This window comes from Octopus bimaculoides, chromosome 1 (genome assembly GCF_046866305.1).
Source record: "Octopus bimaculoides isolate indiv1 chromosome 1, ASM4686630v1, whole genome shotgun sequence".
NCBI lineage: Eukaryota > Metazoa > Mollusca > Cephalopoda > Octopoda > Octopodidae > Octopus > Octopus bimaculoides.
The window spans coordinates 173,928,337-173,952,749 of NC_142928.1; the positions used below are offsets into that span (position 1 = coordinate 173,928,337).

Genomic DNA, 24,413 nt, shown 5'->3' on the forward strand with positions numbered 1-24,413 from the left:
GTTCTTTTGACTCCCAACTTTTGTGTGAATAAATACATGTCAGGGATTTGAAATGAACATTTGAGAGATTATGGTTAAATACAATATCCATCTGAGTTTTTCACCTCTGTTATATGTGAATATTTATTTTGGGGAAAGTAGGGTATAGACATAGCTATATGTTTAAGAAATTTGCACCATATGGTTTCAATTTCAGTATCACTTTTGCATTGCATATGTATGTCTATTTATTTAGCTGATGTAACTATTGTTGCCAAAAAACTAATCAACCAATACTTTCAAAGATAAGTACTTTGTGATACTTGTTCCATTCAAGCTACACAGACGGCTAAGAAGATAATGATGATGGTGATGTTTGAGGGCAGTGGATTGACAGAATCATTAAAGTATTGGACAAAATACCATGTGGTATTTAATTACAGCTCTTTACATACTGACGGCAAATCTAGCCAAGGTCAACTTTATCTTCCATTTCTTCAGAGTTGATAAAATAAAGTGCCAATCAAGTACTGGGTCCTACCAAATTTTTTGCTTTGTTCTTCTGTTAGAAATTATTACCATTGTTGTTGTTGCTAAGAACATTTTAGTGCAAGAAGTGCCTTGTGTACTGAGTTCCTATACTACTTTTGGCTTTCAACTGAAATCATTTTGCTTCATTTATGCTGTCATATCTTCCTTGAATACATGATTTTTTGTGCTTAGTAAAATCATTATTATCATTGCTGTTATATCTTCTTGTTTAGATAAAAGGAAAATAACAGAACTGAGTGAAAGTAATAATTACTTATCCAAACAACTGGATGAACTGAAAGAAAACTTTCAGAGTGTCAAATACCAGCTTGCTGAGAGTGAAGCTAAAGCTGAGAATTTAGATTTCTGCATCAGTCAACGGAATACACAGCTTGTAGAGCTTCAGGAAGAATTGAATAACAAAGAAAACAACATTTGCCAACTTGAGAAAAAGGTACATCCTTATTTTTGTTGTAAAATTTTATTAGTGAATTATTGTTGGCTTTGCACTATGGTAAATATGTTACTGAGACACAGATTTACTCTCTCAATGTCATGAAGTTGGTCTTAAGTTTCGTTGTATTATGGACTTTAGCACTTTGTTTTACATGTCTCTTCAGCTGATGAGGAATCTTTGCTCAAAAACTAATATTTGTGCCATCATAGGAACACTTCAACAAGTTCTTGTCATCCTTTTCATCATCATCATTTAACATCCATATTCCATGTTGGCATGGGTGGACAGGATCCAGTGGGTCCAAGGATTGTATCATGCTCCAGTGTCTGCTTTTGATTTCTACAGCTGGATGCCTATCCTAATGCTAACCACTTGTGTACTGGGTGCTATTTCATGTATCACCAGTACCCATGAAGTGAGATTACCATGCAGTTCACAAGACTACGACCTCCAAAAGTGGGGTTGACTTTATGCTAGGAGAGGAAGGATTAAAGTATGAGAGAAAGGGACAAAACAGGTTCTTGTTGTGGAAGAACTACCTGGCTACTAACATTTAGAAGAAGCATTATTATATGTCCCAGTCTTTATAAATATTGCTAAGGATTGAAAGGCATGGATATGGACAAAGGTATAGTTGTAGATGTAGGCATGGTTGGGAACCATGCTTCCCAACCATGGGGTTTTGGGTTCAGTCCCACTGTGTGATAACTTTGGGCAAATACCTTCTACTGTAGTCCCAGGCCAATCAAAGCCTTGTGAGTGGATTTCGTAGATAGAAACTGAAAGAAGCTCATCATGTGTGTGTGTGTGTGCAAGTATGCATGTCTTTGTGTTTGTCCTCTACCACTGCTTGACAACTGGTGTTGGTTTGTTTACATCCTTGTAACTTAGCAGGTTAGCAAAAGTAACCTAAAAATAAGTACCAGACTTAAAATAAGTTCTGGGCTGACTTGTTTGACTAAACTCTTCAAGGCACTGCCCTTGCATGGCCACAGTCCAGTGGGTGAAACAGGTAAAAGAAAAAGAAACCTTTTTCGCATTTTCTCCTTTTTTAAATAATGATGCAATTAAAAGATAAATTTTGTTATAATTTCAGTTACGTGAAAAATCACATGAAATAGTTACTCTTGATGCACAGCTAAGTGAAAGGATGAGAGATTTTAATGAACAGTTCAATAAGTACCAACAGTTTGAAGATGAGCTGAGATCATGTGAAGCTAAACTTGATCAAACACAGGCAGAATGTTCTAACTACAGGCAAGAAATGGAAGATATTAAAAAAGAAAAAGAAAAGGATTTGCAGTTATATCTAAAGCAATTTAAAGAAAAAGACAAATTGATTGAGTCAGTAAGCTTGTTCTCTCTATTCAGGACTTCCACTTTTTTATGTTGTGTGATTACTTATGTATCTTGGTTTATCTAAAATACATGCACAATATATGTTGAACCTGTTGGAAAATCAAAAGCTTACACAAGCAGATGTTTTGAGAAAACGAAGTTGGAATTTTGAAAGAAGTATTTATAAAAAGATAATTTCAGTTGTCTGAAAGTAGAAAAAATTTTTTTGGATCTTTTTTAAAACGGGGGCCACATTTTTCATTAATGTTTTACGTAGTGTTTTTGGTACTGAAAGACTTTCAAACTTTGTATACTTATCTATTTTGTGTTATAGAACAGAAAAATATTTTTGTATTCGAATTTATTTCATGTAAAAAATTGTCTTATTTCGATAATTTCAACCAATCACTGACAAGTATTCAGTTGTTTACATTTACTCCTTTGGCTGATTAAGCCATAGCTTCGTTTTATTTGCTTTTTTCATTTTAAATTTGCTTTTTTTCATTTTCTTTTTTTTTTCTTCGTTTTATTTGCTTTTTTCTTTTTAAATTTGCTGTTTTACCCTAACCCTAACCCTAACCCTAACCCTAACCCTATCACCAATAGAATTGTTTCAGAATCGTTTGTTTATGTAGTCGGCACTTAATGTATATCGGCTGAATGGATGTCAGTGATTGGTTGAAATTACAGAAATACGACAACTTTAACATGGAATAACTTAGGGATTTCTTTTTTTTTAAGAAGACTAAGAGAAAAAGATGTTTTATATGACACATTCTACCAGTGTTCCAAGTTTCAAAGTGTTTCGTTAATGAAAAATGTGGCCCCCGTTTTAAAAAAGATCCATTTTTTTAAATTAAGAAAAGTTTAATGGAACAAACACTCTCGCTTTCTCTATCCTGGGTTGGATGGCTTGACAAGAACTGGCAAGGCCAGGTGCTGCACCAGGTTCTGTAATTTGTTTTAGCCTGGTCCTTATGGCTGGATACCCTTCCTAATGCCAATCACTCCACAGAGTGTACTGCGAGCTTTTTTATGTAGCACCCACACCAATGCTTTTTACATGGCACCTTGGTTTTAGGATCTCAATTCTGTTGTGGTGAGCAGGTCTATTAAATTGAAATTGATCACTAGTATCTTGTTGATTTGAAGTGAAGGATAACTGATTCATAATTTTGTCATTTATGGGAAATACACAAAAAAAAGTGGCATGTAAAGTTCGATTTGATTGGAATTTTATTGATTTCTATTTGCTTTTGTTGGTACACTTTCTAAGTGAATATTCCTTTTTTTGTTAAGGCAGCGAGCTGGCAGAATTGTTACTGTGTTGGACAAAATGCTTAATGGCATTTCTTCCAACGTTACATTCTGGGTTCAAATACTGTCATGGCCAACTTTGCCTTCATCCTCTTTTTTTGTCTTGGGTGTGTGGTGGGGGTTATGATTAAATAAGTTCCAGTTGAGTACTCTCCCCAAAATTGCAGGCCTTGTGCCAAAATTCGAAATCAATATTTCTTTGTTGGTAAGAGTTGAAAATAAACTAGAAAAAGGGTTATTGGTGGGAAGTACAAAATATGTTAGATAAAATTTTGAAATTTTTGTTTTCAAGAATGTAATTTCAGATGTATGATAAATTTTTTTTTTTTCCAATCCTCCAAAATACTTGAGATCGGTCTTCACCTCTGATGACATCCAAAAAGCGATTTCATTTTTCTCTGCTTGTTCAGGTCTAGGAATTGATGGCCTTTGGCCTCAACATCTCAAGGATGGTATCTCCTTATCAGCCAGTGATGCCAGACTTGAGCTCTTGGAGAATTTGACTCAGCTTGTGAACCAGTTCTCTTCAGTGAATGTCCTCCCCTATATCTGCCCACTATTCTTCGGTGCAAAATTAATCAAGCTCACTAAATCCAGTAGAGACCTGCACCCTTCACCATCTCACTGCAAAGGTGTGCTTACAATCGGTCTCTAGATTATTGGAGGAGGAATTTTCCCTTACCCAGGTAGGAGTGGACACCAAGTTGGAATGTGAAGCTGTTGCCCATGCTACCAGAGCCTATGCCAACTTGCCCTCCTTGTCACCCAAGGTCATCCTCAAACTTGACCTTAAGAATGCCTTCAACTCCATTAGCCGCAATGCTGTCCTCAGCTCAGTAAGAGAGAAAGTCCCACAACTCTTTCAGTGACCAAAATCATCACCTCCACCTTGGGAGTCCAACAGGGTGACCCACTTGGACCCGCTCTATTTGTACTGGGTATTGATGACATCACCAAGATGGCGGTCGAGCTAGACCTCAACGTCTGGCATCTTGACGATGCTTGTTTGGGGGGACCTCCGGATAGGGTTCTCACCATTGCAAACATGATGGTTAGAGGGGGGGGGCTTAGTTGCCGGGGTCTCCAAGTAAACAGCTCAAAATGTGAGCTCTGGATCCTCAACCACCCAGCTTCTCAACATCAACCAACTATTGATCTTTTTGCAGAGTCCTTCCCTTCCATTGCAGTCCCTCCTCCATCGGCTTGGTGCTCTCTAGGAGCCCCAATCACTGACCTTGCCTTTGAGTCCATCTTCCAGTCGAAGGTGGCTGCCTTTGAACAATTGCTGAAAAATATTGAAGCTATCGAACCCCATCAAGGTTTTTTCATACTTAGGAATTGCCTCTCGATCTCTAAGCTTCTATATTTGCTCAGAGTCAGCTCACCTTACCGATACCCATCGTGCCTCCAATGCTTTGACAACCTAATCTTTGAGAGACTCAAATGCTTGGTCAATGTCACTCTCTCCCATGTCCTGCGATTTCGAGGCATTTTACATACCAATCAGTTTTTCAGACATTCGTATACTATATCTTACAGTATATCTCTCATCAATTTGAGAGAAATATGATCAATAAAAATATTGAATATAAAAGCAATATTTATCTCTTTTTGTTTAAGTTAGATTTACTTTTGTTTCATAAATTTATTAGGATCAACACTTTCTGAGATAAGTCTACTTATTTTAATCCTACAAAAATTTCAGCTTCAGAGAAAATCAGATGAACAACAAGTAGTTATGGAAGATCTTCTGAAACAAGTAGACATTCTGTCTGGGGAATTATTCACCAAGTCAGAAAGTTTCAAAGATCTGCAGTATCAAGAACAAGAAACATCACAGGTAAATACCTAAAAAGACTGACAATGTTAAAAGGAATAATTATACTTATATCTTTTTTGAATAATTAGTTAATCTGAGGAGGACATATAATATTCATAGACTTTTTAAATATTCCTAAATTAGTGAAGTAGGAATAATTGAGTTAGTGTGGCTAATATCATATTTGAATTGTTGGTGAGAAAATATTCTTAGGGGTCCAAGGGAATGAAATATTTAAGGAGAAGGATTAAATAAACTATTTAGTACACAGCCTAAGAATGAAACTCATTGGAAGCAAGGAGAGAAAAGAGAAAGCTACATTAGATGGGTTTAGTTAAGATGGTGTACAATGAGCAAATTTAGAGGTGCTAAGAACCATCATCATTTTATTGTCCATTTTTCCATGCTTACATGGGTCTGGAGCTATAGCAGAAAACATTTGCCCAAGGGGCTTTGTTGTAAGACTGAACTCAAGCCTATGTGGTTGTGAAGCAAACTTCTTAACTATACAGCTGTGTCTGCATCTAGTAACAAAATTCTTAAAAATTAGAATATTTAGCTTATTAGCTAATAGTTGTAAAGCATTAGTGAATCAAGGCTTACTCATCAGAACAACAACATTTTCTTAATGCAGTCTTGAAGGACTTGACAGGATAGTAATGTAATCCCTACCTTAAAATTCATGATGGTTCTAAGTAGTTACAATATATTCACAAAAGTCTTGCAGTTCATTCTACTGAAGTTAAACTGTTCTCTGTCAAATAACCCTAAACTTAAATTGGAAACATGCTTAAGTTTGAGTTTCACTACCAAGTGTTTGGTCAGAGTTTATGAGTGTTAATTAGTTCGTTGTTGTTGTTGGCACTCCGTCGCTTACGACATCGAGGGTTCCAGTTGATCCGATCAACGGAACAGCCTGCTCATGAAATTAACGTGCAAGTGGCTGAGCACTCCACAGACACGTGTACCCTTAACGTAGTTCTCGGGGATATTCAGCGTGACACAGTGTGACAAGGCTGACCCTTTGAATTACAGGCACAACAGAAACAGGAAGTAAGAGTGAGAGAAAGTTGTGGTGAAAGAGTACAGCAGGGTTCGCCACCATCCCCTGCCAGAGCCTCATGGAGCTTTAGGTGTTTTCGCTCAATAAACACTCACAATGCCCGGTCTGGGAATCGAAACCATGATCCTATGACCGCGAGTCCGCTGCCCTAACCACTGGGCCATTGCGCCTCCACATTAATTGGTTCTATCTGACAATATTAAGCATATGATCATGTGCCACTGGAAGAGTTTCTAAGTAGAGTGTTCTGTCCCCAAATTCAAATGTAATATCATACATCAATCAAAACTCATCTGTTATAAAAAAACGCAAAAAACTTTAGAATTTGTTCCTGAACCTATTTCCTTGAACACTATTTGTGATACAAACAGAATAATCATGAAAGCTAATCAAACAGTAAAGTTTTGTTACCCTCAGAATGTTAGATTTAAAAATGGAATATAAAATGATAGTGAGAAAATGCAGGGATAGGCTATATAATTACTAAGTTGTATGTAATAATTTAGGCTGATAATTATATGATGCATAGTGCTGAGTGATACTATGTATCATATAATTGACAAGCTGTTCTGAATAGTAGCAGTCTTTACTTATTTATTTTCCTTAGAATTGACAATGCTGTAATTGAGCATTTATGTTGTTGTTTTATTTATTTCTAGAAATTAATACAAAAGAATGAAGAATTAGAAAATATGCAGAAACAACTTGATTGTCAGAGTTCTGAGAGTAAAAATTGTATAAATCAAATGGAAAAAACAATTGAAAGTTTTAAGGCGCAGATGAGTTGTTACATTAAAGATGCACAGAAAAATAACAGTCAATATCTTGCAGAACTTGCCTTGAAAAATTCAAAGGTTGGTGTTGTTGTTGCTGTTGTTGTTGTTTTCTCTATATCACAGGCTCCTGGAGTCTTGAATGCGTAGCAAGCTTACTACCTGCAGCTTACTACCTGCAGCCTATTCGTTCTTTTCAGCTATCTAATACTTTCCTGATTATTCTGGCTGTGACAAGGAAGCAAACCTTTTGTAACAGTTCTACTGGGCACTCTATTCCAATTTCCTTTATATTCCTCTTGATGCCTTCTGATACTGTCTCCAAGAACCCAACAATAATTGGCACTATCTTCACCTTCTTCATTTTCCATAGCTGAGCTATTTCATACTTAAGAAAGCTGTATCTATCTATCTTTCTGACTTCTTTCTTGACTATTCGTGGGTCAAAGGGGCATGCAACGTCAACTACATAGCATATGTGGTGCACCTTGTCCATCACCAACAGGTCTGGTTTGTTATGCTCTAACACTTGATCTGTTCGGATTGGGAAATTCCAGAGGATTTTGCTAGTCTCTGACTCTGCCACTCTCTGCGGTTTGTTCTCATACCACATCTTGCCTCTCTCAAGCCCCCACATTTTGCACAGTTTCCAATGTAGCACTTTCACTACCTGGTTGTGTTGCCACAACTTGTGGTTTTGGGCAAGTGTGGAGCATTCATTCTTGATATGGGCAACGGTTTCATCCACTCTGTTGCAGATGCAGCACAGCGGAGACACTTGCTCATTCCTCAGGTTGACCCTCCGGCTCATGGCTAGATCTTGGTCCTGCGTTGCCAGTATAGTGCTCTTGGTCTCTTTTAGGATTCCTTTCATCAACCAATCCCAGCAACTTCTGTCGTGGCTACATGGAATTGATTGTGTAGTCCCTTCTTGTGTAATTCTTCTTCTTCTTCTTCTTCTTCTCCTCCTCCTCCTCCTGCTGTTGCATGGTTTCAACTGTGTCTTATGAGCTCCTGTTGCATAGTCTAGTGGGTTCACTTCCATCTTCCTGAGGTGTCTTTCGGCTTTTGGGATGGTTTTTATACATTTTGGAGCAGTTTATGAAAAACCCTATTATTGATAAATTATTGATAAATTATTGATACTTAATAATTAGCTCTTGACTAGCTGCAATTCTGAAATGGAATTTATAATCAAGACAATGCATATATATATATAGTGAAAAAGTAAAAAAAAAACACAAAAACAAAATAAATTAAACAGTGTATTAGTAAAGACACATGCCCTAGTGGTCAGGGTGTTGCACTCATGATAGTGAGATCATGTTTTTAATTCTCAGACAGCTGTGCATTGTGTTCTTGAGCAAAACACTTCATTTCACATTGCTCCAGTTCATTCAGCTGTAAATGTGATGGATTGGCATACAAGGATGAGATGGTGACTCAGAAAAAAACATTCAAATGGAGGTCTCACAAGCCATGTTTTGTATTCAGCAATTGAAAGGGTGAATAGTAAAACCTGTATTGTGATTCCCACTTGGTTGGGGTTCAGTCATGTCAGAGGAGGCTTACACTCAGGAAATATGGAAGGAAAAGTCTTTTACATTTTGAGCATACACTCTATGCACACACATAACCACAAACACACACACACATACACATATATATATATTGTGTGTGTGTGTGTGTACATATATATACACAAGAAATTCTGTGGATGTTCTTATAAAATGTGGCTGCCTGTCCAAATCTCTGAATCTCCTCCCCCAGTTTGACACAGGGATGATGGCTCAGGCTTTTGGTAGCTTACTGAACTCTGAGTCCTTCAGTGTAAAACCAAGAGTTAGGCTCTTGTACTGTTGAATATCTTTTTCCTCTGTATGGTCACATTGTTATGCAAAAGGTTGGAAAGGACAACAGAAGTCTCTATTAATGTGATAGGAATTCTCTCAACATCAAAAGGCTACAGGCCACTACCACTGTACTGTTGTAACTCAAACAATGGAAGCCCTGTGATCCATTATCTCAACAGTTGTTACAACTTATGAAAGAATGGGTAGTTAATGTCCAGGAAACTAAAGTTGTCTGCCAATAGTACACTGTACCACACTCACTCCTTCCCAATTTATCAGTACAACAGCAACAACTAAGCCCCACTAATTCAGGTACCTGGACAGTATCACTTCCAGTGACTGCTTATTGGATGAAGAGATTCTAAATCACCTCAAACAGGTTTTTGTATCTTTCTGAAAGCTCAAAGAGAGAATCCTTCTTTTTAAACATTTCAGCTTCCATGCCTAGGTCCTTGTTTACAGGGCAGTGAATGTTTCTACTCCCCTATAAACCACACAACAGCTAGCACATTAAGATCTTGGAATCCTTTTGCTACTGGTATCTCCAGAACATTCTTTTGGTCACGAGGTGCACAAAAATCTTTTGACAAATTAACACCAACATCATTGAACTTACTCTATACAGGCATTAATTGAGATGTAGTGTATATCTTTGATTCATGTCTCTTCCTTAGGGACGTCTACAGTGAGTACACTATGGTCTCCACTTGGCTGAAGGAACAAAGAGGTGGTTCAAAGACCAGCTGAAGACCATTTTGAAATGCAAGCAACATCAACTCTTCATTCAAAAGTGGAAGACATTGCTATCTGATACTTGCTTTGCTTTTATATAATTATAAACATAGTTATATACATATTGTTGACTTAATAAGAATTTTATAAACTTTGAAAGAACATAAAATAATTCTTTCTTTAAGTTTATAAATACTTATGACGTCAACAACATACGATTCTTTCTGCTGAGAATAAAGTTTCTAAAATGAATATAGAAATTTGAAGGGTTGCTTTGGTTGAATGGTAAAACCCCCTGTCCTGTTTACAGGAGGTATGGGTTCACATCCTATGGGATGTGATGAATATAGGGTAAGATATATATATATATATATATATGTCCTACTTTATATTCATCAATTATAAACTTTTTGTTTGTGAATAAACAAGATCTTATTGTTTTTTTATTTATTTTATTTTAATTCGTATATTGTGTGTGTGTATTTTTGCTACTAGGAGCAGTCTTTAGTCAACCAAATCAAACAGCTTGAACAGTCATTAAAAGAAAAAGAACAACAATGTAATAATCTGCAGCAGACACATGAAGAGAATCAGTCAATGCTAGACAAAAGTTATGAACTTATTTCGCAGCTAAAAAAATCTCAAGTTTCTACACTTAAAGAAGTAAGTTTATTGAAAATCATTCTTGCTCTCTCTCTCTCTTTCTCTGAAAAAGCTAGGGCTCACATAGAAGCTCTCTTGATAGCTTGTTTTTAGGTATCTTTGTACAATTTTAGGTATCTTTGTACAATTTTAGGTATCTTTGTACAATTTTAGGTATCTTTGTACAATTTTAGGTATCTTTGTAATAATGTGAATTTCACTATAAAAATTATAACATTTTTTCAGATCGTCAATGGAATTACTGTCATATTTTATATTGTGCCAGTTTTTCCTTTCTTTATTCCAAGATATCTAGACATGAAAAACACATTGTCATTGAACGCAGTAAAAGAATGGAACTGGAACTGATATTGAAGAACAAGTGTGACCAGCTCCAGAAGCTTACTAGAGAAAGTAATACAGATATTAAGAAGCTTCAAGATACTGTTCGGTATATGTTGTTTTTGCATTCATTTGTTAAGCAAACCTCACTCATAAACATCTTCCATTCACTGACCTATCATGAAAGTTGTGTTTTTTTTCTATACTTTTATTCGTCACTCCTTCAACATTCTTTGTCTCTTTGTCACTACAGTATTCTCCAATCATTTGAAATTATTGAATGTCCTCATCCTCCTTCTCAACCCAATCAGTTCTCTTGTTTTATTTCCTCTCATTTTCCCTGTTGTTGATCAGGCACCACACCTTTTATTTAACAGTTTTGTTCCATCTTTCTCCTTCAAAATTGCATCTTTATGAAATTCCATTTTACCTGTATTCTCTTACAATTTTTAAATTGCCAGCTTTAAGCACATCTATACAAAAATAGTATGCTTGCATTGTATAGTCCTTTTCTCTTTTGTTCATTTGATTTAATCAACCCTAATTGGTACCAGTCCACTAAAAAAAGCACTCAGTCCACTTTGTAAGGAGGTTGGTATTAGGAAGGGCATCCAGCTGTGTAAAACCAGCCATCATCACCATTATTATTTAACATTCATTTTCCATGCTGGCATGGGTTGAATGGTTTGACAGAAGCTGGCAAGCCAGAAGACTGCACTAGACTTCACTGTCTGTTTTGGCATGGTTTTTACAGTTGGATGCCCTTCCTAATGCCAACCACCTTACAGCGTGGCCTGAGTGCTTTTTTTAGTGGCAGCAGCAGCAGTGAAGAAGAAGAATCCAGAAAGATTTAAATTCAGTTATAAAAAGGTATATTCAGAAGTCATTCTGTCCAATTCACCACTAATTCTTCTACTTCACAATAAAAAAAATGATGATTATCGTTTCAAATTTAGGCACAAGGCCAGGAATTTTGAGAGGAGGGTGTTAGTCAATATCCTCAACTCCACTGTTTGACTGGTACTTTATTTTATCAATCTTTGCAAGGAGGAAAGGCTAAGTTGACTTCATTAGGAATTGAACTCTGAATGTAGAAAGATGGGAGAAATACCACAAGGCATTTTGTCAAACAGTCTAATGATTTTTTGAATCCACTGCTTTTAAAATAATTGTTTCTGATATAGGAGGAAGACCTGGGATTTAGGTGAGGGTCTAGTTGATCAAATCAACTCCAATACTTGACCAGTGCTTTTTTTTTTATTGTCCCACCCCACCTCAAGAGGTACAAAAGGCAAATTTAATTTCAGTGAAATAAAATAAAACACTGGAAGGTTTTTCTATACAATGTTCTCATAATTCTCTCAGTCCAATATCTTCATAATAATAATTGTTTTAATGCCTACTTTTCCATGCTCGTATGGATCAGATGAAACATTGTTGAGGCAGAGTTTTCTACAGCTGAATGCTTTTGTCGATGCCTATCCTCACCTGTTTCCAAGTAAGGTAATAATCTCTCAGTATATGAAACAGTTCAAACATGATTTCATGAAGGATTGTACATGCAACATCATTTGTACGAAAGATAAGGCTTGTGTTTACAGTCAGTGTGCATATGTCAAGGCATGATAAAGGTCTGGGCATGCTTTCACAGTTGACTGCAAACAAACAACACTGTATGTACAAACATGCACACATGTCAAGAGGGAGAATATGCACTTGGTCAGACATACACATATATATGCAATGGATTTTTTCCAGTTTCTGTCTACCAATTTCACTTTCAAAGTATCAGTCAACCCACAGCTGTAGTAATATAGTAGAAGATCTCAACCAACAACATCCATGCAGAGGGACAAAAACCTCAACTATATAGCTCTGAAGTGAACTTCTTAACGATACAGCCACGTCTGTGCCTTTTGTTGTCATCATTGTTGTCGTTGTTGTTTCTGACTCAGTGGTTGTGGGCGAAGGGGTTAGTCAGTTAAATTAACCATGATGCTTGACTGGTACTTTATTTTATCGACCACTTAAGAATAAAAGGCAAAGTTGGATTTGAAAATAAAGAACCAGAACAAGTGCTACAAAACATTTCTCTGATGCTTTAATAATTGTACCAATCTGACACCCTTATAATAATGAAAATGATAACGGATAATGGTTTCAAATTTTGACACAAGGCTAGCAATTTTAGGGGTGGGTGACAATAAGCTGATTACATCAGCACCAGTGCTCAGCTGGTACTTATTTCTTCAGAATCAAGAAAGAAAGTACGAGTGAAGCACTGGAGTCAATATAATTGACTTACTCCTCCTTCTCCTAAAATTATTGGTCTTGTGTCAAAAATTGAAACCAGTAATAATGATGATATTAATAATGACATTGGCAAAAGTATTGCTAATTTTAAGTATTACATCTTCAACCAGAGATCTTCAGCAAGCCAAAGACAACTTGACTGAGCACAGTTGTAATATTACTTCACAACTGCAGAAGGAACTGCAAGTTGGAGAGAATAGAAATACTCATTTGAACACTCTACAGGAACAGTATAACAAAAAGAATGAAGAGTTACAACAACTTATCAATTCAGGTAAAGTAATCTTGATGTTGTTTAGTCCCAATATGTGCCCTAATTGAGTTGAAATATGAACAAAGGCTTTTCAGCTATAAGTCCCTTGGACATGACTGTCTCAAGTCCTAAGACTCATAGGGTTGGTTACTCAGTCTCCATAGCATATAAGTGACCATGATCATGATAGTCTTCCTGAACAGGATGCCAATCTGTTACAGGATTATTCATTTACAGCTGAGTGGACAGGGGCAACATGAAATGAAGTGTTCTACTCAAGAACACAAACACACCACTAGTTCAGGAATTGAAACTGTGATTGCATGATCATGAGTGCAACATCCTAATGACTAGGCCACATGCCTTCACTCTCAGCTATAACTATCCATTTTTTAGTTATTAAGTATATCTATTACTACATTGCCCAATGTGTCCCCTTTTCATGACAGTAGGATGTGATTTGAAAAAAAATTTGGTTGCTATTTGTAACAAGTTTATTGACTGCATAATTTGTTCCTCGTTGATGCTATCATTGCAGTTATTACTAAAATTCTGTAATTTTTTTTTTCAAATGTGATCCTTTTCTTTAACTACCTTCCTACCAGAAACCACTCAACAATGATGTTAGTGTAAAACTAGAGCAAGCATGATTGGATACTTTGCTCAGACAACAGTAATAGTATCTGAACTAATGATCATGATCATTATGATCATCATTATTGTTTTAATGTCTACTTTTTCATGCTTGCATGGGTCAGATAGAATTTATTGAAGCAGATTTTCTATGGTCAGATGCTCTTCTTGTTGCCAACCCATACTTGTTTCCAAGCAAGGTAATATTTCCCTGTAGCTAGACATGCTTTTACAGAATATTGGAAATGAATGATGTTCATTTACATCAATCATGTGATGCCAAGACAAGGAGAGAAATAGATAGATAGAGAGAGAGAGAGAGAGAGAGAGAGACACACACACACACACACACACACATAATGGGGTTCTTCCAGTTTCTATCTACCAAATCCACTCGCAAAACTTTGGTCAACTCAGAGCTATAGTAGAAGACAGTTGCCCAAAGTAACACACAGTGGGACTGAACCCAGAACAATGTGGTTGGGAAATAAACTTAATAACACAGCCATTCCTGTTCCTATCATGTAACGAATAAACCAACCAACATCTTAACTTTAACATTACAACCATTTTTCTCTTCTCTCTATATATTTGCATCTTTTCTGAAACCAAAGAAAATAATTCATCTTTTTGTTTGTATGTAAATGTTTTATTTCTATGTATTGGAATATATTTCAGTTGATAAAATGAAAGAACAGATAAAATTTCAAGAGGAACAAATAGCTTTAACAACCAAAGAAAACAATAATCTTCATCAAGTTGTTGCTGCCCTTCAGGTTAGTCAATAAAAGTCATTAAATATGTAGTTCAGTATTAAATAAGCTCCTACCTTGATACAGAATTTCCTCTGTGTTTAGGGCATGTTGGGGAAATCTTTTACAGCATACTTAAGCTTAGTGTATGCTGTAATCTTTATTTTAAATATTTAAATATTTGTTATAAATTTGACAGTTTTACTTTGTAGATTAAGAACTACCATTCTGTTACTAATAGATGGAGATCAACATGGCCTGGGGAAGATGATGGCTTCTGGGTGAATTTTTAAGAGTATTATGAAATAGAACAAAGCTGCAAAACATTCAAGAAGTTATGGACAACTATCTTTTGTTCTGAAATTTTGTAGATCTCAGCTAAAAAAAGAAATCATCTTCTTCTTCTTCTTCTTCTTCTTCTTCTTCTTCTTCTTCTTCTTCTTCTTCTTCTTCTCTTCTTCTTCTTCTTCTTCTTCTTCTTCTTCTTCTTTCTTCTTCTTCTTCTTCTTCTTCTTCTTCTTCCTTCTTCTTCTTCTTCTTCTTCTTCTTCTTCTTCTTCTTCTTCTTCTTCTTCTTCTTCTTCTTCTTCTTCTTCTTCTTCTTCTTCTTCTTCTTCTTCTTCTTCTTTCTTCTTCTTCTTCTTCTTCTTCTTCTTCTTCTTCTTCTTCTTCTTCTTCTTCTTCTTCTTCTTCTTCTTCTTCTTCTTCTTCTTCTCTAGCATGCGATAGGCTGTTTGAGGGGTGGGGTTTTGATAAATTCAAGGATTACATCATGCTCCAGTGTCTGCTTTGGCACGGTTTTTATGGCTGGATACCCTTCCTTAATGCCATCCACTTTACAGAATGTACTGAGTGCTGTTATCATGGCACCAGTACTAGTTTGGTCACTATGCAGCTTGCAAGACTATGCTTCTCTCCAACTGTGTGGGGCTACAAAAGAGAAAGTTAGCTTTATGCTAGATGAGAGGTATGAGAGAAGGGGCCAGAGTAGAACTAGTGTCTTGCTGTTGTCATAACTCACATAATGGAAGAGTAGATGAGAGTAACTGGCATGGAGCTAGAAAAAGAGATAAAACATAAAATAGTAGTGATGAAGTTTTCAGGGCAGATCCTGGAGATAAAGATGGTGAAGAAAGGGACAGAAGATGAATAAAGATATATATGCTACAGCCATTACTCTGACTTGGATATGACTTAATGGCATACACCATACTTTTGCTAATTGTTTTAGGTACCTATATTGTCAGGAAAAGATATAGACACTCTCTCAATCCTCTCACCTTTGAGAACACCCAGAGGGAGAGAGTGCTACACCAACAGTCGGCTGGTACCCATTCAAACTGAATAGAATAGAACAACAGAAATTATTATTGAAGAATTTGCCAGATTTTTCATTGAAAGATGGGAGAAGGGTTACTTGAACAAGATAATTTCATAGATTTTATACTATTGATAAACATTGGATATATAATTTAACTAAGCGGAGATAAAATCAATGTGTTCACATGACGTACTTCATGAGACTCCAAAATGCCCTCTCAATGACTCCTACCGACCTCTTGTCTCAACCAATATGCTACTCTTTGTATGAGTTCGGCTAGTCCATGCTTCCAATCCCCCAAGGGTGTCACTGATTCTCACCACAACATCTTCACTTTTGAGATTGACTTCTGGTGTAGCTTGAATGGATTGTTTTTCTTTTTCTTTTTCTTTATGCAAATTTTCATCATTATTGGAATTATTGTTTTTATAGCTGGATACCTTTTCTTTTAATCACTTAAGTGTAGAAGGAAACTGATCATCAGTCAAAAAGGCTGTGTAATGCAGAGGCATTTTTCGTGTACAGGAGAATAACTTAATGACTGTAGAAGGTTTGAACTCCTAACTAGTGTTCTAGGATCTTAAACTCATAGGTATTGTCAGAAAAAATATTAGATATGCCCTTTTTGACATTGTTTCAGTGGTTTATTTATTTCTCTTTTCATTTCTGAAAACAGGCAAAAGTTAGCAATCAGAACTTTGAAAAACAAGAAAGCAAAAGAAATATAGAAAATTTAGAATACAATTTAAAAGCGAAAGAGGAACTTCTGGAAGACACAAGAGATGCTATAAAGTGAGTTGATTGCAAATATGTTTATAATTAAAGTGGATGAGAAACTGAACTACCACCTGAAGAGTCTGCAGGCCTCTGGATAAATGTTTACACCTCATTTAGCTGACAGGCATCCTATCCAGGTGGAGTTTTATCTCACATCTGCTTAGTTGCATAAATTCAGATTTAAGAATTGATTTTAATGAAAAAAATAACTTAATTTTAATCTAATGAAAGATAATTCAGTAGTTAGGGCTAAATTTGACAATTTTTTATGTCTCCTTTTCTCAGGAACAACTTGATTGATGCATTGTTGAGTAGTCAATGGCACTGAAGAGCATAAAGATTAAAGTTCTAGTTGGGAAAAAGTTAGCTGACATAGAGAACTGAAAGCTATCTGAATATTGGGATAGCTTTCCTGAGGAATGCCATCATCACGATTGCTGCTCAATGCTCTGTGAATACTGTGAAGCTGTAAGACATGAAATGGAGACTGCAAAGCTGTGACTAGCAGGAAAGGGACACAGTAGGCCTTCTGACTGGAATTCATCCAACAACTGATGAACAGGGCCTTAGGCTCAATTCAGACAGCTATGTGAAGCTACTGGAGACTGTTGTCAATCCCTGACTGAAGAGGTTGCTGCTGGAATGCCATATGTGTGGCAGCAGGATTTACTCTGGAAAGAGTCAGAAATGGTTGTCAGAGTGTTTCTACAACTTCACCAGCTCCAGTTTCTGGCCTCCTAATTCTTTCAATTGTAACCCCATGGATTACTATGGGTGGAAGAGAGTTGGGAAAGATACCAACCACTCTACCTGCAACACCAAGGCCAAGCTGGTGCCCAAGATCAAGGAGGTTTTCAAAGAGTTTCCCAGGGACATGGTGAGGAATTAATGCACCTGGTTCCAGAGCCATCTTGAGGCCATGGTGGAAGCTGAGGGTAGTTACTTTCCCAGCTATAATCATCATCATCATCATCATCATTTAACGTCCACTTTCCATGCTAGCATGGATTGGACGATTTGACTGAGGACTGGCGAACCAGATGGCTAAGGGTAACCTAGTTGATATTTTTGATCTGTTTAAAATATTTTTATTTTTGCATGAGATATTCTGTTTTCTTTGTCTTTTTACGCAAACTGTCAAACAATTTTACTTTTGTAAAGCTTCACTTAATATTCTTCATTATAATCTTCCATTTTAGTTTTTCACATTTCATATCTGCAACAACAGCCAATTATTACTTTTTACTTCTTGTTATGGGTTAATCAAAGGAGGGAGGGAAGCTCTCATGACAGTTTCCAGGGCCTCTGAGACAGGTGGAAGGAAGGTTGGTAGTTATCCTCAGACCCCAAACCTTACCTGAATGCTTGCAATACAGTGAACTTTGCTGAAGACATCCAGGGGTTAGACCATATATTAACTCAGAATAATCTCTTCAAATATTTTTTAGATCATGAATAAATTTATTGAATTTCTCAAGAAATTTTTTATATGATGGTTATGTTTTCATTTATATATTGTTGGAAGCAGTTGTTTTGAAAACTGACAACCAAATATTTACTCACGCCAATCCATTTTAGGAAACTCCAAACAGAATTAAATTTGAAAAAAGAAGAGAATGATGATTTACAAAGTACTATAAGAGAACAGCATCTACAGCTAGAGGAACGTGCTCAAAAGGTAAGAGTTTTCATGCTGACCTTATCTTACTTCATACTCGTACATATGAGATGACTGGGCTGATATCAGCCTGTCATTTTGTACTAGAAAGGAAACCAAAAAAACTTGATATCATCAACAATATATATATCTTTATCTGTCTGTCTGTCTGAATATTTTGCTTAGGTATAGTGATACTAATAATTTGGTATTAGAACTCAGTATGTATATGCTTCAGAAGAAAGTATTAGTTGAGTACAAAGTGTAATAAGGGATTATATAAATGACAAGGAAACAAGAAATTATGTAATGAACTTCATCAGCTTGCAGCTATGCCTGCTATAAGATGCAGTACATTCATAGTCGAGTGCTTATGTATCACCTGATAGCTTCATTGGAACTTCAAAAATGAAGTACAATTTTATTTTGGAAAGCATTTATTATCATCATTATTTAACATCCACTTTCCATGGGCTGGCCGGTTTGACTGAAAATCGGTAATCTGGGGAGCTGCACCAGGTTCCAATCTGATTTGGTAAGGTTTCTACAGCTGGATGCCCTTCCTAATGCTAACCACTCCAAGAGTGTAATGGGTGCTTTTTACGTGTCATTGACATGACACCAGCATTGACCACGACTACAATCTCTCTTGGCTTGACAGGTCTACACAAGCATGGTATATCTCAGTCACCTATCATTGCCTCACGTTAGTGGTCAACGTCATATATATATATATTATATATATTAGTACCTTCTGAAAACTCAGGAAGCCTACTACAATCAGTTGTCTCATCTTCTTTCACTGCTAATTCTGTAACAAAGCTATTTTTATGGGTCTGGATTGTTAGCATTGTACCCATTGCACAGAGGACAAGTGGATCTCTCTTTGAAGGCCTCTACCTTTCGACCTGTCTCGCTTGTGGGGTCCTACCAGGAGACTAAACTTTCTCTGGCATAGTTCCTGGGATCCCTGAGGCATACAAGATATACAATTACAATAAGGTGTCAATCCATGTGTATATGTATGTGCATACACAAACACACACACATCTGTATGTAGATGTTAAAAATAAGTTTATTATCTTAAAGCATGTTTGTAACTGGAAGATTTACTACTACAGTGACTAGATATTGAGTCCTACTCAGTCTGATCTTTTATGTCTGTGTATGTATGTAAGAGTGTGTGTGTGTACACATACACACATGTAATGATACATGGCATTTTTTATATTTATTTTACTGTACCCTACTTTTTGTTAACTTTTAGGTAGCAGAATTAGTAAAATCTATGTCTGATTACCGGATAGAAATGGAGAATCGTGTCAAAGATGGCAAGAACCTTCTTGATCAAGAACAGATTGATATCAAAAATAAGATGAAGCAGGTATATGATAGAATTTTCTTCAATAAATATCTCTAAATCTCCCAAATACTCATAAAGAGCCATACCCAGCACCACTGTTTTGTGATAAATAGCTTTGTGATAAGTTTCACTCTTGTTAGGATGTCAGTCTTTTTCAGCTGACCTTCTCGAATGATTTGATCTCTAGAGTAACTAGAGTTATGTAGAATTAAGTTCACTGTTCAGTAATAAAATGTAAAGCATGTGCAGTGGATTTGAACAGAGCACCCACGAATAGGTAATGCTATAACTAATTTGTTGCTGTTGTATATATCTGACTTAACCCCCCCCCCCCCCACACACACACATACATAGTGCAAGAATAAACTGTTGGACTCTTAGTAATCACCTACCAGCATGCTTGACATGGTTGTGTCTTTTGACCAATTATCCACTTTGTGTTACTGATCTGCTATAAATTTCATGTTGAAATTTCAGTTCTGTGATTCATGAACAAAGCAAATTGGATATAAATGAAGAGATGGTAAAACCCTCAACATTTTTGTATTGCTGCTGTACCTTGCTAGATTAACAACTGAGATTTAATTGCTTGTGGATAAATTCGCTCTCAACCATGCAAGCTAGCAACTACTTTGACAGAATTGTTAAGAGTGTTGGACAAAATGATTTGTGGTATTTCTTCTGGCACTTTATGTTCTGAGTTCAAATCCTGTCAAGGTCAACTTTGCCTTTCATCCTTTCAGGGTCATTAAAATGGTTACCAGTCATCTACTGGAATAGATGTAATTGACTAACATCTCCCCCTGTTATTCATACACACACATAAACAAAAAATTCTGGCCTTGTTTTAGAAACAGATTATGATATGAAAATAGAAACATTTAAATGACACTTCCTTGCTTACAGCAGTATGTTGTGTTTCCCCATTATACTTGTTTAGTATTAGTTTGGCAGGGCTTCTGAAGTTAATCTCCTACCTGTAATGTTGCCCATACCTGGTAAAAAAACATAAATGCCTGTTTTAAACACTAGATTCTTTAGTCATTTAACCACAGTTCAGACTTGATCAAGTACATCAAGTGTTCCAGTTGTGATCATCCTATCATTTTGTATATCCACAACTACTTTGTCTAATCTGTCTTTCCTTTTTTTTTAAAGATTGTAGGATGTGATTTAAAGGAGAGTTTTATTGCTATTTCTAGCAGATTAAGTGATTGTGTTAGTGCTTCCTCTTTGGTTTGTATAAGGATTAATGCTTTATTCTGGTGTGAAATTGAAGATAGATAAATCTTTCCCAGAGCAGGATATCCATTTATCACAGGTAACATTCACATACATAGAACTTTCAACAATATTATCAAATATTTGATCTTTGAATGGTTAATTAGCAACCTTTCACCCTATCACTTCTGTTAGCAACAGTTTACAATTTACAGATATTCATTGATTTACTTAAGCAGGAAAAGCAAAAATGTTAAATTAACTAAGATAACATTCAAATTTAGAACTGTGTATTACCAAACAATTTGTCAATTCAATTGTATTTTCAGTGTATTTCATTTTGTTTTTTGTTTTACAACATTTTGCGTTTGGTTGACTTTGTAGCCCTTCTTGTTTGTTTTAATATTTATCAAGGTGGACAAAAAAAAACTATATCCATCTAAAATGTTTTATCCCCAAACAAACTTAAAGCTTCTAATTTTTTTAATTGACAAATTTGAGTTGAATTTTGTCGTACAGCATTCTAGCATAGATGAAATAAGCACCTGTCATACACTGATGTTGATCTGATTGACTGTACCTCCCCAGAATATTATGTTGCAGCTAGAAATCATTATTATCATTGTCAAATTATAAAGGCTGCAGTCTGTCAGATTCGTTAGCACATAAGACAAAATGCTTAGCAGCCTTTCATCTGGCTTTATTTTGAGTTCAAGTTCTACTGAGGTCGACTTAGCTTTTTAATTTTTCAGGCATGATAAAATAATATCGGTTGAATAGTGGGGTTGATGTTATTGACTTAATACCAACCCCAACCAACTCCAAATTTCAGGCCTTGTGCGTATAGTCCAAAGAATTATTGCCAGATTAAGCAAGGTAGTATTTAGTTATGTCCCTTTATCTTCTGTGTTCAAATCTAGTTGCAGTCAATTTTATTATTTACCAGAAATGTCTGTCTCTGTAGCATCTTATATTTTTTCAAATATTTTGTCCAGATTGTTCAGTACAGAGAACAATACCAGAAAACTGTAGAGGGGTTGCAAAATACGACTTTGCTTCTTGAAGCCAAATCTCAGACATGTCATAAAATCGAATTAGAATTAGCATCAAAAAATGCCCTCATTGAAAATTCAGCAAAGGTTTGTAAATTCTCTATTTATTTTTATAAATTAGATACACATCACTTATTCATTTAACAAAACCAATGCATCTATGTTTTGAAAATCTTTAAATTCAATTTATGCTTTATAACAAATATATATAAGGCATGGATTTTTCTTGTTTTTCAGACAATTCAAAACCAAACTTTAAAAGAAAAAGAACTAGTTGAGTACAAAGCAGAGATCACTCAAGAACTAAGGTTAGCAAGAGAACAACTTCAGAATCAAACTGCTGACTTTATGCTAGTGCGGAGCCAGCAAACTAAACTACGCCATGAAAATGACAAATTACTACAGAAAATTGAAACACTTACTGCTACATTAAATGTAATTTTACTTTGTAATTTCTTTTCCATGTTATCCATGTAAGGTAGTTCTATCCATCTCATGTCAGTATAGAAAATGGACTTAAAAAGCAATGATGAGGATTTTAATGGGTCTGAAAATTTATATATTTGCCTTAAGTATTGAAGCAGCTTTTTCTTACACATCTACATTTTTATTAATGTTTGTTTGCAAAACATTGGTTACTTATTTTCATTTAGGTTGATTATATTTTTCATAAGAGAACAAATTTAATGCCGTTTTAAGTGTTTGAATTTTTACTATTTTGGTTACTGTAATCTAATATATTAACTATTCTGGCAGTGCTTTTCATTTTAAATTTAATTATTGACAAATTGCATTTAAAACAGTTTTCTGTAGTTTGAATTAGTGAACTTCAAGAAGATTACCTAAATCTAACAAATGGGAAGAATGTAAAACTAAACTGTGTTAATCATTTAGCAGTGGATTGATATTTTGACATTCAGAGTTAATATGTTATCACCAGCATCATTATTTTATGTTCTGCTTTCCATGCTAGTATGGGTTGGTTGGGTAATCAAGGTCTAAGTCAGTTCTTATTCAGGGTTACTGCCCTTCTAGATGATTTGGAAGTTCACATTTCACTCAAATGTTTCAGTTTTGAAATGGTTTCTATAGCTAGATGTCCTTGCTATCCCCAGCCATTTTGTAGTGTATGTGTGTGTATAATACATATTTATATATAGATCTATGTTTATATATATGTATATATATATATCATAATCATCATTTAATGTCCATTTCCCATGTTGGCACGAGCTGGATGGTTTGACAGGATCCTCTGTGTCTGTGTCTGTCTGTCTGTGTGCATTCTTGCATACATGTTTACATCCTGTAAATCTTTGCTTGATACAATTTAAACTACAACAATAATGTTATGTTCATATTTCCCATAAACAATATGCCCTGATGCTCTGCATCTTGTGAGTACAAGAGAAACATTAAAAAAAGTCCTTTACTTGGAACGCTTGGCAACAAGAAGAGCATCCAGCCTTAAAACACTAACACAGTATCTGACCAAACCCATCCCAGCGTAGAAAAGAATATATAAAAACAAAATGAAAACAGTATGCATAAATACAGAGTGAATTGGCTGAGTAAATTCTCGGCTATTCTGTCTGTCAGTAGTTGAGAATCCTAAGACCTTGCACCTTCACTGCACTACCAAAGATATTAAATTGATTCCAAGATAGATGCCATTTGTAGAGAGAAAAACTGTTGTCTTTGTTTTAACTTCAGATTAATTCATTCATCTTTTTAGGTTGCTAGTATCTTGTCAACAAATTTTTTTGAGATACATTAGTTTCTTGATTCTTTGATGTTTTTTGTTTACTAAACATAGACAAAACAAACAGAAATCTCTAAGTTGACTGAAAATGTAAGTATTTTACGTCTTGAGAAAATTAAATCTGAATCAAAGATGTCCACTGAAATAAAACAGCTTCAACAAGAAATTAAAATGGAACAACAAACCCATTCTATGGAGGTTAGTATTTATTCAATGACAACATTTGTATATAAAAACATTTACTCACACACATTAGTGTTGTCCATTCATGAAGTTAACTTCATTCTAACTACTATGTATGGTAGCCTGGTGTTATCTCTTTTTTTTTTCTTTCTCCTTTCACCTGTTCTTTCTACTGAAAAGTATTAATAGTTTAGTGTCTTTAATCGACTATAGTTGCTTAATATTGTTAACTGTTGGTGTTTTTAGTCAATTGTCATCAGGGCCTCTGAAAGAAATTTGGC

General features: G+C 35.6%; 1 protein-coding gene across 3 annotated transcripts in view; it reads left to right on the plus strand.

Annotated features, from left to right (window-relative positions):
- The window catches only part of LOC106874523 (uncharacterized), a 41,249-nt gene that overhangs the window by 11,683 nt on the left and 5,153 nt on the right, over window positions 1-24,413 (plus strand). For all 3 annotated transcript variants that reach the window (XM_014922286.3, XM_052972617.2, XM_052972621.2), the window contains 14 exons: window positions 744-964; window positions 2,064-2,315; window positions 5,328-5,462; window positions 7,164-7,358; window positions 10,358-10,525; window positions 10,813-10,955; window positions 13,270-13,433; window positions 14,724-14,821; window positions 16,794-16,909; window positions 18,473-18,572; window positions 19,819-19,935; window positions 22,131-22,274; window positions 22,425-22,622; window positions 24,004-24,147. In XM_014922286.3, the coding sequence (XP_014777772.1) occupies window positions 744-964; window positions 2,064-2,315; window positions 5,328-5,462; window positions 7,164-7,358; window positions 10,358-10,525; window positions 10,813-10,955; window positions 13,270-13,433; window positions 14,724-14,821; window positions 16,794-16,909; window positions 18,473-18,572; window positions 19,819-19,935; window positions 22,131-22,274; window positions 22,425-22,622; window positions 24,004-24,147 (2,195 nt within the window). The remainder of the gene's footprint in view (window positions 1-743; window positions 965-2,063; window positions 2,316-5,327; window positions 5,463-7,163; window positions 7,359-10,357; window positions 10,526-10,812; window positions 10,956-13,269; window positions 13,434-14,723; window positions 14,822-16,793; window positions 16,910-18,472; window positions 18,573-19,818; window positions 19,936-22,130; window positions 22,275-22,424; window positions 22,623-24,003; window positions 24,148-24,413) is intronic.